This window comes from Bactrocera oleae, chromosome 2 (assembly GCF_042242935.1).
Source record: "Bactrocera oleae isolate idBacOlea1 chromosome 2, idBacOlea1, whole genome shotgun sequence".
NCBI lineage: Eukaryota > Metazoa > Arthropoda > Insecta > Diptera > Tephritidae > Bactrocera > Bactrocera oleae.
In genome coordinates, this window is record NC_091536.1 from 97,980,284 (window position 1) to 97,993,405 (window position 13,122).

The 13,122-nt window shown below is 33.9% G+C and overlaps 2 protein-coding genes and 1 long non-coding RNA gene across 7 annotated transcripts; 1 reads left to right on the forward strand and 2 right to left on the reverse strand.

The window, feature by feature from the left end:
- Positions 1 to 2,376: 2,376 nt before the first annotated feature.
- Positions 2,377 to 4,587, reverse strand: LOC106617713 (pheromone-binding protein-related protein 6). Of its 5 annotated transcripts, none has more exons than XM_036357360.2 (5): positions 4,431 to 4,587; positions 3,332 to 3,659; positions 3,081 to 3,156; positions 2,595 to 2,851; positions 2,377 to 2,532 (listed from the first exon to the last, which is right to left on the reverse strand). In XM_036357360.2, exons 2-5 carry the CDS (start codon positions 3,446 to 3,448, stop codon positions 2,515 to 2,517), a joined length of 468 nt encoding a protein of 155 aa, XP_036213253.2. In that variant the 5' UTR covers positions 3,449 to 3,659; positions 4,431 to 4,587; the 3' UTR covers positions 2,377 to 2,514. The 5 variants fall into 5 exon arrangements, with proteins under 5 accessions (XP_036213253.2, XP_036213251.2, XP_036213250.2 ...); XM_036357358.2 differs by having other exon boundaries at positions 4,415 to 4,587; XM_036357357.2 differs by having other exon boundaries at positions 4,411 to 4,587.
- Positions 4,588 to 8,433: 3,846 nt separating this feature from the next.
- LOC106617712 (general odorant-binding protein 83a) lies at positions 8,434 to 9,573 on the reverse strand. The gene is made up of 4 exons (XM_036357367.2): positions 9,197 to 9,573; positions 9,056 to 9,131; positions 8,693 to 8,949; positions 8,434 to 8,633 (listed from the first exon to the last, which is right to left on the reverse strand). Exons 1-4 carry the CDS (start codon positions 9,290 to 9,292, stop codon positions 8,616 to 8,618), a joined length of 447 nt encoding a protein of 148 aa, XP_036213260.1. The 5' UTR covers positions 9,293 to 9,573; the 3' UTR covers positions 8,434 to 8,615.
- Positions 9,574 to 9,670: 97 nt separating this feature from the next.
- On the forward strand, positions 9,671 to 12,810 carry LOC118679890 (uncharacterized). Its single transcript, XR_004975425.2, has 3 exons — positions 9,671 to 9,851; positions 9,921 to 10,035; positions 12,692 to 12,810. It is a non-coding gene; the product is annotated as an uncharacterized lncRNA (long non-coding RNA).
- The last annotated feature ends 312 nt before the right edge of the window (positions 12,811 to 13,122 follow it).

Sequence of the window (13,122 nt, forward strand, 5' to 3'; positions counted from 1 at the left end):
CGGTATGAAACAAAAATAGCTTGTAAGCTGCTAATAATTGAATTATTGAGTTACGTAAATGTTTTTCAAAAAAAATAATATTTTCTTATATATATATTTCTATTTAATTACTGATTAAGCAGAACTCACAACTCGCGGTTCTTTAAACATCAGAAAAAAGAGCGAGAGCGAATTGAGGACAGCATGTGGAAGAAATAAAGGTGGATAGTGCAAGTTCTGGAGAAATTCTTTCTTGGGTATTAATTTGCGTTCCGAGCAGCTATTTAGTGCCAGCACATATGTACATATGTACGCGAATATAAATATCTAAAAATTTATAACAAAAAATAGCAAAAACAAAAAGTTGTAGCTTCAATCTAAAACCACAAAATGAAAAATGTTATTACAATTTATGCCAAAGCTACAGCTGGTTGCAGGTTGCTGGTTGTTGTTGCTGGCTAAGTTGTTGCTATATTATTTTGTATATATGTATGGATGTGTCGCCATATATGTTTTTGCGAATGACTGCAGTTTTCCACTGTTTTTGTTGCCAACACTTTTACTCACATGCTGCTACCCCATTATAAAGTTAGTGTTGTTGTAGCAATTTGTGGATGCATTAGCTGCTTTTTCGCTTGTCGCTTCTGGTTTACTTTAATGTCGCCACCAACATTTTATTACCAGCGTTCATAACGTTTCTGAAGGGATTTCAGGTGTGAACAACCGAAACGCAAGCGTACGGACGACATACAAGTACATACGGTACATACCGATAAAGTTTATGGTAGAGTGTTGCGTAAGATATTTCAACCGCTTGTTGATACATACAAACATATGTGCATGAAACCCACTAAATTCAGAAAATAAATACTATTGTATATGCTCTTTTTACAAAAATTTTATATATGTTTTGTTTATAAAGAATTAAAAGATATAACACATTTGAAAGCAGTCATTTTTGAACGTCAAAGCAGATAATCTGGGTATTTTATTTCAACTAAATATGGCGAGAATACAAGGCTCGACTCAGTTTTTGCTTGCAATAGCTATTTTTGCGCTCTTCGCCTTTGAATAATCCCCCAAAACGAATGTAACCTCCGCATTTATCTACATATTTGTTAGTATGTTGACGGGGGGCTCAGCGGGTACCAACACTAAAAGGGAGCGGTACCAAAATGTAGGGGTGACCAACACAGCTGGTGCGCTTAGTGGGGTTCTAATGGCCGCGCTGTCGCTGCCGACGTCAACAATCTTGCAAATATTTTTATTGTTATTGTTATTGCCGAGGCTGCCACTACGACAGCGTCTAAATGGCAAATATTAAAAAGCCAATGCGAGGTAGATAGCAGATGTATGAGAAGGAGCGAAAATAATATTTTACCGAAAAAAGGGATATATACTTGTATATATGAATTGCACACACTGTAGCGAGCGCACAGCAAACGCAGTAAAATAAAATGTGGCAACATATTATTATCGCTTGTTGGCAACGCATAAATCATTTGCTTGTAAAACGCGCGCTGAAATGCGGTCGCAGGCGGCGGCTTCAGCTGTGTGCAGCAGCGACAAGCGACTAAATCCTATGCACGACACCGACTTCAACAACGGCAACAACAACCATGCCCGCTTGGCAGCAGCAACAATTTTTGTGCACAGCATGTGGCAGCAGCGAAATGGGGCGTCTGTTGAAATTTAGTTGGCCGCCGAGTTGTGGCATTAAAGCGACTGCCGAAGATATGCTTTAGTTACGATTCGAATGTCGGCATACATATCTCTTCTCTTGCCGAAATTCGTGGCTAATACTGATTTTCCGGCATATTTTTCGCGTATATGTGCTGGTTTCACTAATCTATGTATACATTTTTTTTTAATCTGCCACAACAAAAATATATTTTGGCGGCAATTCTGAGTTAGGTAATCTCGCGCCTGTTTTATGTGCATAAAACTTAAATATTTAATTTCATAAAATCCCTAAAAAATTATACTCAACTAACAATGTCGGTCAAGTTACAATAGTCCTCAGGTTGGTCTCTCGTTTCACAAGTTCGGATCATGCAAGAAGTATACAGAGCTCCACCCTTGATAAGATCAACTCGAGAGGAGTGAAAAGTATTTCTTTGTTTCAACACATTGATGCAATAAGCTCAAAATTACAACTCACTCTTTAATAGCGTGGAGCGAAAAAAAAAATTTTTTTTGCTTAGCCTGAGGATAAAATTTGTAGGTTATAAAACAAGAAAATTTTTGGAAACAAAATTTTTTTAACATCTAGAGGCTTTTTTACTTTTAAAGAAAATTTCGAGTTAAAATTTGTATTTCGTAAAAAATGTTTGATAAGTGTTCCTTTAATTTTTTTTGCTCCACCCTAATGTTTAACCTTTAAAAATTGTATGTGACTTTGGTATTTTCTGCAATGCTTTAATAAATCTAAAATTTCGCTAAAAAATCATAATAACTACAAAATGTTATTTAATTCCTTGCAATCATTTTTCGGCAAATCTTTTCGTCAATACGCTCATAAAGGCATTTAAAGCTCTATGGTAAGAAATAATGCTAAAAGGAAAAATATGATTACTAAATAAACACAAACAATTATTTGTAAGAGTTCTACATACAACTGGATCGGCCTTCTTCCAACATTGATGGAACCACCATGCTTTGTGGCACAGCGTGTCACCTTCTGGATGCTCACAGTCCTTTGCCATATTTATCAGTTGGTTCCGTACGGTACCCGGTACGGTGTTAAAGAGGGTTTCCAGATGAACATCACCGTTATCATCCACCACATCGATTTCATGAAACAAGCAATTCATGTAGCACTTGAGCGCCTCGTCTTCGTGTATTTGGCCATCACTGAATTCCTTAATTGCCTCTGAAAAGAGAGAGATGATAATGGTTATTGGGTTAACGTATAATTGTTATATTTTTTGGGGTATGAAAAATAGATCCAAGTTACAGCTTCGTAGGGTTGAAATTTTGAATTGACGTATGTATTATGTGTCGTAAGCTGTTTTTATCGGAAAATATTTAAATTTATCAAAATATATAATATTTCAATTATAGGACATAGATATGGCTGCATATGATACTATATAACTCACCCTCTGTGACCCCAGTTTTTTCAACGCATATATCGTGGAATATTTTGGCCATTTTCAGGACGGCTGGTGGCGGCCACTACAAAATATATAAATCGATGAAGCAAATGTTTTCATTCAGAATAAAAGTTTAAAGTCCTAGCTTCAACTACCAAAAATATCACATAAACTTTTCAATAAAAAAGGAATAGAATAAAAATATGTAATGGCCATAGAAATGTTGAAATATTTTTCAAATGTTTTATGTTTCTTACTTTGTCGTCACGTCGCGGTTCCTGTGCCTGTACGTGCATCAGAGTTAGCGATGACGACAGGGCGACAATTAAAAATGCGTGGAACGCTTGGCAATGCCAAATGCCAATCAAAGCCATTTTAGTTCCGTTTCCGTACAGGTTCTCTGCAAGCTTTGGTAGCGTTTCTCTATTCAAACTTCTGTACGCTCTGGCTATTTGTTAAGCACGGTTTGAATTTGTTGTTGTTAGATTTCACGTTTAGTTATATTCTTGCGATACGAGTATGTCGGTTGAAATGAAAGGACGAAAGTTTCATAAATTCGATTTTTTCTTTTTTTTTCTAAACACGCTAAAATATGAAAGAAATAAAATAAGATAAAAACACTGTCAGCATTAGCTATTCTTCACAAAGATTCCCATATTTTTAAGAGCACTAGGTCATGACCTTTTTTGTTATTTTTGCTTTGTTTTCACACTCAATTGAGAACACAGCAATGCTTGTTGTCTCAAAGAAATAAAATTTGCCCTCCGCTGTTTGTGTATTTACGTTCTCAGCAGTTTTACTGTTATGTATTGCTTGTTTGCTTTTATTGTTATGTTGTTTTTAACGGGAAATGAAAATATTACAGAATGCACAAGCGTTCGATGTCAAATTATGGACAACAATCACACATGCGCAACCGCCGAAAAAGCCACACTGCTTTCCACACAATGCGACCGCCCCCCACAGCGCGCACTGGTTATTGTTGTACAGCTAAAAGCAAATGTTGCCGGAAATTTAAATAGAAATCAATAACAACGGTAATTATTTTATTTGCTATTTCCAAAAATACATGCAAAGGACAAAGGCTGCGTCAAATGTTACACATTTATGTTGTGGTAATTGAAGTAGCGCAAACAATAGCCGCAAAAGCAATGCCCAACAATAGCGCACTGGCAACGTCAATCACATTCAAGCGAGAAGAAAAACACCGAAATGGGCGAACTGTTTAAACACGGTAATGATTAAACAGAAATATTTTTTTAAAGTCTTGTCACCAAAAAAATCTAAAATTACTCTAAAACAACAAACGGTTATATAAATTCGGAATTGTTTCGACTTGCTAAGTGTTTCTTTCACCGTTCACAACCACAAGCGCAATTGAATTTTTTATTCTGCGGTCGTCACTTTTATACAGGCCTCGCTTTCGAGCACACTCGGGTATGTGTGTAGGAATGTTTGCCTTGCATGTGCATTAAATTCAGCACATCTATATTTGCTTAGCTACGAAAATTGACTATTTACACGGGAATCCATTTATTTATGCGGCTTTTATTTATATTTTGCATATTTCTCCACAGTCGAATGCACTTTTTGCTTTGCACTTTGAAGCTTTTGTTGTTGTAGCATTGCATGCAACTTTTTAAGCGTTTGACAGCAAAACATGTAATTTATGTAAGTCTAGTATGGTTCTACACTTTTGTTGGAAAAGAAAGAAAATGCTTATAAAGAATATAGCATATACACATTAAGATTTCACCCCAATACAGGACACCATACATGGCATCCTTTCAGCATATAGGATTCTGTGCCATTGTACGAGACCAAGACATTCATATAATTGTGTAGGCCGGTATATTGGATAAAACTGACAAGGAACCAGATTATTTATGCGCTAACTATACAAGTTATTACCTTTTCGGTTCTGCAACAAGATAATAATCCAAAAATACAAACAAGCTGGCGAAATCTCATTCTCTGAATCATATAGAAAACATATCTTAAAAAATCTAAGTGGGAAGCCAACCTGCAGCTCAATAAATATTAGTGGAAGGATATGCGCTTCTTCCGAACTCAATGCGGAACGGTAAAAAATAAAATTTTTTTGCCCAATATTAAATGCTTTTAGTAAATTATCGAATAAAAATAAAGTTTTACTGCTATTTTATTTATTACTCCTAGCAATTTTTTAATGGATACAGATTACTTTACTTAGTTCCAATGTAAATTGTCGCTAAAAGTATGGACAATAATTAGTTGTATAAATTTATACAAATAATATTGGATACTAAGAAAAAATTGTATTTATGTGCTCAGTTATATTTACAGTTAGTAAGAGCGGATAAGAAGGCATGGTTTTTTCTCCGAAAACCAATTATTTTCAAACTCGTTCGTGTACACTTCGCCTAGAAAGGGAACAATATATCTGAGATATATTAGTTTGTTGACAAATTTTCAAATAAAGTATTAATGAAACGCCCCTGATCCAAGAAATAAATTATTTCACTTGAGCAATGGTAAACAACTTTAAAAGATCTATATAGAGACCAATCAATCTTTAGAAATTTGTATTTAGTAAAAATGTACTATTATATAAAAAAAAAGTCATTATGAAATTTAAAATCGCATTATAGTGGCCTATAAGACTTCATTGTCTTAAAATAAAATATTTATTTAAAATGAGCTTTAAGCCTTAATTTGTGCATTTTGCATTGCAACATACTATTAGTAGGGCATTTAATAATTAAGCTATTAAAGCAAATAAATGCGAATATTTGTCATCAAATGACTGACAACGACATGCTAATGGGTGGAGAGCCTGTTAATAACTGCATTCACATTCTATTAAGGCTTCGGCGGAAAACACATATTAAGAGAAGCAGTACGAAGTGGAAACGCACGTACACACGTACTTACACCAGATACGTGCGCTAGTGCGTGTGTATCGACAGCAGTAGGCGGGAAGTCGACGAATCTAGCATGAATTAAACATGTGTTATTGTGTGGGCGTGCATAAAAATACCAGCCGAACCCGTAATTGAATTTTCAATACCACGCTTTTGCAGGGTTTTATGCATTTAGATCAACCAACTTGTATTGCGGTTTTAATTATTTAGTAGGAGTCAGTGACAGATGAACCAAAGCAAAGCAACCAGAGCAAAACACAGCAGTCAAAAGGAATGCAAACGATTAACTGAATATATTATGTTGACTATTTCGCGCCAATTTCAACACATCAAGGTCACTAATAAGTAACATATCGATTGCGATGAAATAACTGTGTGTCAGTAATACTTTTTGTATTTCGAATGCTGTACAAAAGCTGTACAAAAACTTACGGTAATATATTCTGTGTAAAACCCGTCAATTACAGGTGTGTCAGCTTTTTTGTTGAAAAAAAACAAAAACTTAATTCATTTGACATTTATTAACTGATTGTGCTGTTTCCCGATTATAACCGAATTACTCGCAACGTGTCCATTGTATGTTCTCTGCACACGATTATAAGAAAATCTTTCGTATTTGCGACCGATAATCTCTTCTTGAGCCAATAAACTGACTGCCAAAGCCTTCCGCTATTAACTCCCTCACTTCTTTATATTGAGCTCTGTGAAAAGCAAAGTATTCACCAGCAATCCTCGGGTCATTTACAAGCTCCAAATGAAAGTTTATTTTGATGAAAACAACCGCATTTAATATTTGCGTAATTTTTAGTTAATTCGGTTCTTATTCATATATTTCTTATATTATTCTCATATATAAAATTACAAAATACTCATGTTTTGAAATAATTCAACAATCAAGCTAACCGTGTTACAATAATACAATAAATACATTTAATATTTAAAAGTTATGAGCATTGGCAGGGTCGTGATATGTCAAGTTTTTTAATTCGGTAACAATTCGGCATCGCCAAGTGTATCAACTCATTAGAGAGATCGCAGACTATTACCAATTCAAACGGAGTATTCATATATGTAACCGCTTGCTGCAATTATTAGCTGTAACTCGCTATTCGGGAAGTCACTTAATTATATAGCATCCACCGTGGCTGTTGCAGCCGCTGCACCACTGCACCACTGCCAATTCCGCTGCCAATCGCTGACTGTGAATAATCACTGACACTGATGCTGCCCATCGATGCGTTAAATTAAACACTATTATGCACACATATGCTGCTATATAGCTACACACATGATAAATGCATCCCTATGTATAATTACATATCAAATTTCCGTGAACATTTTGCATTTGCGAATTGTAATTCCCCGTTTACAATTTCCAACTCACTGACACCAGCTAAACGGCGTCGGCACCTGGTAATGGCATCATGTACACTGATAATGAATACATTGAAGCCATTTTTCAATCTACATTAGCATATATATATATATTATAGATATAATATAACATATATAATAGTAAAGCATGTAATGTATGTGTGGGAGAATCAGGATTGCTTATAGAGGTTAAAGGTACAGACGAACTTGTTTGTGATAGGTGTTTTTCATGGTTTTATAAAATATAATTTATTGATTGTTTCATATATTATTTTGTCCTGAACATAATTTTTAATAGTAAAATAGCAGTTACGTTGTGAATTACAATTTTTTTAAAACTTAGGATACTGTAAAACTTTTTGACACAGAAAGTATTTATTTTATAATAATGAGGACAAATTACATCTTTAAAATGAACGGATTTTGTAATATCACATCAATTATATAACCATAATATTTTATAGCAGAAAAGTTGTAAAATATACAAGTACAATATAAGCAAAACTTAGAAGCTATAAAGGGTGAAATGGGCAAAATCGGATGACAACCAAGCTCACTTCTCATATATGTAACAAATTTTTAAATTCCATCTGTTTCTGTCACTTTACAGTATACAAATCAAACATCAAGGAAGTTATCAGAATGCTTTTGAGGAGCACCTTATTACCAAAAATTGTCGAACTCAGAGCATTACTTTTCAAAGATCCAGGCACCAAATATGAACATGTCGATCGATCTATGAGGTCTAATTGAAATTCAGGGAGAATATTTTAATGACGACAGCATCTCCTTGTGTCTAACTTAGTTAAAATCGGGTCAATACTTCCCCCCACATGCCCAGTATAAATATTTTCGAACTTCCGGCTGACCTTATACCGCATCTATCGGTCAGTATGTATGGTATCTTAATGAAATTGCCAACATTTGAAGTGCTTTGCTACTTGCAAGTTGTGATAGTATAAAATGTTCGGATACACCCGAACTAAGCGCTTTCTTACTAGTTGTGAAATAAATGCACACTAAATTGCATACAATTTTCTAGTTAAAAAAATATATAATTTAAGTAACATAAAATAATAATATAAATTTTTGGAATGTTCGTTAACGCTATATTTGAAAATCAATAAAAAACAAAAATCTATTATAAAAAATCTAATGCTTATGTAGTACTGATTTATACACACATATTCATGTTAGATAATTTCCAATATCTGCAAAGAGTGTCCTTGAACAGAGCAGGGCTCAAACCATTAGTACACCATATTCAAATCAAAAAATAATGCTGGAAGTTAATTTAAATGTAAAATTTTAATTAGTTTGAGAATTAGTAAGCTGAATTACCTTTGGATCTGATTCCTTCCAGCAGCGATGCAACCAAAACGCGCGTTCACATTTATTATCGCCCTTGGGATACAAACACTTCTTGCCCATATGTAAAGCTATATCGTGCATCGATTCCGGTAATTTGTCCAGTATCTTCTCCAAATGCACTTCACCGTCCTCATGCAAGACATCCGTTTCTTCAAACACACAATACATGTAACACTTCAACAGCTCGTCCTCGTGTACATCCCCATCGCTGAACTCCTTTATGGCCTCTGAGCAAAACCAAAAGACATAAAAAGAATGAAAATGCTTCTAAAGCTGTCTTTGAATTTGTTAATAAATTATGTAAGCGAAACCGCAATATATTGTCTTAAATACCTTCTGTTACTCCCGTCTTGGCAACGCAGGAATCGTGTACAGGCCTTAGCTCCTTCAGCAGCTCCGGAGGTGGATACTACTTAGAACAATATACGAGTCATTATATTTAATACACTCACACGAATAAAAGTTTCCACTTACGGTTTCGTCACGTCTCAGCTCCTTTTGTGCCCAAATAAGGTTGGACAGAAAACCGAACCACAGCAATATACTAAGAAGAGACTTTCGGGAGTGCATTTTTTGAATACTTAAGCTCAAATCAATATTTCTTCACGACATTCACTCACAACAAGAACAATATCTGAGATGACTCGAAATCTGTTTCTTACTTTGTTTATATATACTTCGTGGAAGTTTCCTTTCAATTTAAGTATATCATTTGTAATGTCTTTGAGTTGTCCAAACTGTCAAAATGTCATAGGAACCCTGTATTATCCAGTTTAATTCACGTCTGAGGCGACAATGAATATGACATATTAATTACACTCATACCATATAGACTGATTAAAATGTATGTACCAGTGAAGTTGGTGCATTAGCTGTACTATTTACTGTTATAACTATTGTTTTTTATTTCTTTTTTTTTTTTTTTGTATACACTGAGTTACCCTAGAACTTGAGAAATATGTACCTTATGGCATTTAAAATTTTCTGTTTTGAAATAGATTTAGTCAGGAAAAAATATCATTCGATAATCCTACTTTTTTAAACGCAAACAAATGATCAAATAAAAAATGCCAATACGACACTTGCAAAATTGCAAAAATTGTGCTTCGCCATAAAACTTTTCCAATAGGTATGTGATTCCCTAAGCCATTTTTTTAAACACGAAGACTTACTTAATTAAAGCTTACTTCAACTGAAGGTGTTTTCAGCTGTGTGCCTTTTATTAATTAAATGATAATTATAGAGTGTACAAAAGCAAACAGTAGGAGGTTGCTATAAATACTTCGGCCCAAACGCGAGATTCGTGTGAAAAGGTAAGAAACTTACAAAACGCAATTATAACTGCAAACCTCTCACAAAAGCGTCAATATGTAATTAGCACGGTAAGTGCCAATTTGTCAATCGTGAATTTCGCGTGGTCTTCGAGCACTAAGTACAGGGGCGGAGCAGCATTATGCCGTGACTCTGAAAGCTAAAACAACTGCAAACACGACTACATATTAACATATACATACATACATATATGCAAGGCATTTTGGGGCATTGGCAACTAGTAAAAGCATTAAAGAGAGCTAGTTAACCATTCACCAACATTTTAATATTCGATATGATTGTCCAGTTCTGTGAGGTCTTGCTAATTCACGATCATTACAAAAAGTTATTCGTAGTTCGTTATATATTCTAATGACGTGATTTGCAAATTTTGTTGCGTTAACTGAAACCATGATACTGATATATCAAAGTTGAAAATTTATATAACCATTGGAATAGGCTGAAAATGAGAAGCCGTTATCTGGCAGTTATTATCTCTAAGAGGGAATAATGAATATATAATATGTATATATTGTTGTTAAACATATTTTAAAGCTGCATTCGTCTAAAATAATCTAAAAGTGGAGGGAAGGGAAAGCTTTTTCTTTCTAGTACCGAATTTCCTTAATATTTTAAGATTCCTATACTATCACAGCTAATTATTGTTTATATAGATGAGAGTATAGTAGTAGTCCCAAATACCAACTTAACAGCCAATAATTTCATATAATTTTAATTTATGGTCTGAAAATTTACAACTGAGGATAAAAAAATACATACAATATTTTGTATAGTTTCATATGTACATTCAAGGGGTATTTGAGATTGAAAATTTTGTTTTTCTAAGTTTATTTTCGCTTTTTTTATTTTGTCTGCCATTTATAAAACTTCCCAGGAGATAAGAAAAGGAATTATATACGTGCATAGATTGAAAGAATGGCTGACTTCAAAAATGTCAATTGCAATGTATGCGTGCAAAATATTATGTTTTGTAACGCATTAAGTGTGTATTCTAGTGTAGAATTTCCAAAAAATCGATTTTTTTTCATATTTTCAAAGTTTAAATTATTTTCGGAGGTATAGACATTTTACTGACCCGGCCTCCAAACTCCGACTGGGTCTAATCGAACAAAAGACTTTATATGCGTTTTTCTCCGACCAGACTTTCCAATACGATACTCACGATTTCTTGAGTTCAACTGGACTGATTTACTTGAAATTTTTAGAGAATCTTCTTTATAGACCTCTCTCAAGTATGAACTAGCCTCATCCCAAAATTTAATCGTTTTTTTTTCGAACAATCGGCATTTTGTCAAACAACTTTTTTCACTTATCGCTAGTTCATACAATTGCAACATCATTGCAGATTGATAATCTTTTTTTCTCATTCAGGGTTGAAATCATGGGTATACTCAATTTTTTGAGACCTCCTACTACATCAACTGGCAACTTTAAATTTTTAACTTTTTTTTAACTTTTTTCTGTACTCTGAAAAAAAAATCAATATTAAAAATATAATATGCCTTTTTTTACAACACTTATGACCTAAAATTTATGTCTCTAGACTAGATTTTCTCAGTCATTGTGGATCGACTAGCGAGTTAAAGGGGTATACTCACTAGTCGATCCTCAGTGATTGAGAAAATTGCGTATCACAAATAAACTTGCTGCTTTTTGACATTTTCATATACGACGATGGCGAAGTCAGATTGATAAGATTTCTTATTAATTGTTTCACTAATTTATACTTAATTAGCATTAAATTCAAAGATAATCACAAAAAATCTACTTAAGATGTCAAGAATATAATATATTTTCCTATAAAGTTGAATGATGTTTGTGCTTCTATTTTCGATGAAGAAAAATTTATTTATTATTAAACTATTTGGTTTTAATTTTATACTTTTTTATACATATACAACTTATTGCGAAAGTAAACTTTGCAGTAAAAGTGTTCTATTACGTCAATAATATAACGCATCGTTATGTTCATCCAAATTCAAACTCGTAAAACCCAGGTTATTTAGAGACAAGCTTAATCTGTATTTTATGGAGTTCAGTCATAGGAACTTTAAGGAAATATGTTTATCATATATTATGGAGGGCAATATCAAGTCCTCCCATAGCCGCACTGGCAGCAACTTTTACCAAATTTAAAAGAACTTCTGGTGATTAACCCCTTACGCTCCAAAATATTTTATCAAATGTAAATTAGCTTCTACTTAAACAATGCTTTATTTGGGCACATATAATTAATTCCAAATATATGAGAAAACATTGTAAATAAGAGATAATTTAACGTACTCCGTAGCAGAAATAAATATTACACACAAAATGGAATTATTCATAAGCCTTTTATCTGCTGGTGTGCTATGGTAATTTCAATTTTTTATTGCTAAGTAACGATATGCCGTTAACATAAAACTTTTGCTAGTTATGGAATTTTAAGGGGAACTTTAATTAATTTTGCTTTAGCAACTTTTGAGGGCCTATTCAAAAAATAAAAAAAGGGCACCGCAACCCTGTCCCAATACCTGGTTGGCTTCCTCCGCCCACGCACTAATTACCCTCCCACACACAGACGCAAAACTCACAAGCCACACAAAGCAAGTAAAAAATAAACATTTTCATTTGCCATCATGAATATTTTAATTTCAGCAAGAGAAAGAGCAGAGAAAATGCGTAAGAAAGCAATGCAGAGAGGATGACTTATATTGAATCAAGCCACAAAAAATACCGTAATTGAATTTGAATAAATTATATACTTTACCACACGAGGCCGACGGACTACTTAACATGTTTCTTTTCGGCTAGCCGACATTCATAAAGACAGCCTCGGGCCTCCCAAACATTTAAATAGTTATGTGAAAGGCCCGAATGCTATTGAATGAATGTTATTACTTATCAATTTGTCAGTCTATAGTCAGTATGTTTGTATGTGTAGCGCTAAAGTTAAGCTATTGAGGTTTTATGAATTATGTTTGCATATATTAAGTGGAAATACTGTCTGATATTTCATTATCGCATTGGCTTCGGTTTGTTAGCAACGTTCCTCCCGAACTTAATATATAAATCATTTAAATTTAAAA

Bases quoted from the DNA above. Each gene is read 5' to 3' on its own strand.
- LOC106617713 (XM_036357360.2), bottom strand. From the start codon at position 3,448: ATGGCTTTGATTGGCATTTGGCATTGCCAAGCGTTCCACGCATTTTTA. The intron at 3,157-3,331 runs GTAAGAAACATA...TATATTTTGTAG, and splicing joins AACCGCGACGTGACGACAAA to TGGCCGCCACCAGCCGTCCT. The intron at 2,852-3,080 runs GTGAGTTATATA...CTCTCTTTTCAG, and splicing joins AAAAACTGGGGTCACAGAGG to AGGCAATTAAGGAATTCAGT.
- LOC106617712 (XM_036357367.2), bottom strand. From the start codon at position 9,292: ATGCACTCCCGAAAGTCTCTTCTTAGTATATTGCTGTGGTTCGGTTTT. The intron at 9,132-9,196 runs GTAAGTGGAAAC...TGTTCTAAGTAG, and splicing joins AGCTGAGACGTGACGAAACC to TATCCACCTCCGGAGCTGCT. The intron at 8,950-9,055 runs GTATTTAAGACA...GGTTTTGCTCAG, and splicing joins CAAGACGGGAGTAACAGAAG to AGGCCATAAAGGAGTTCAGC.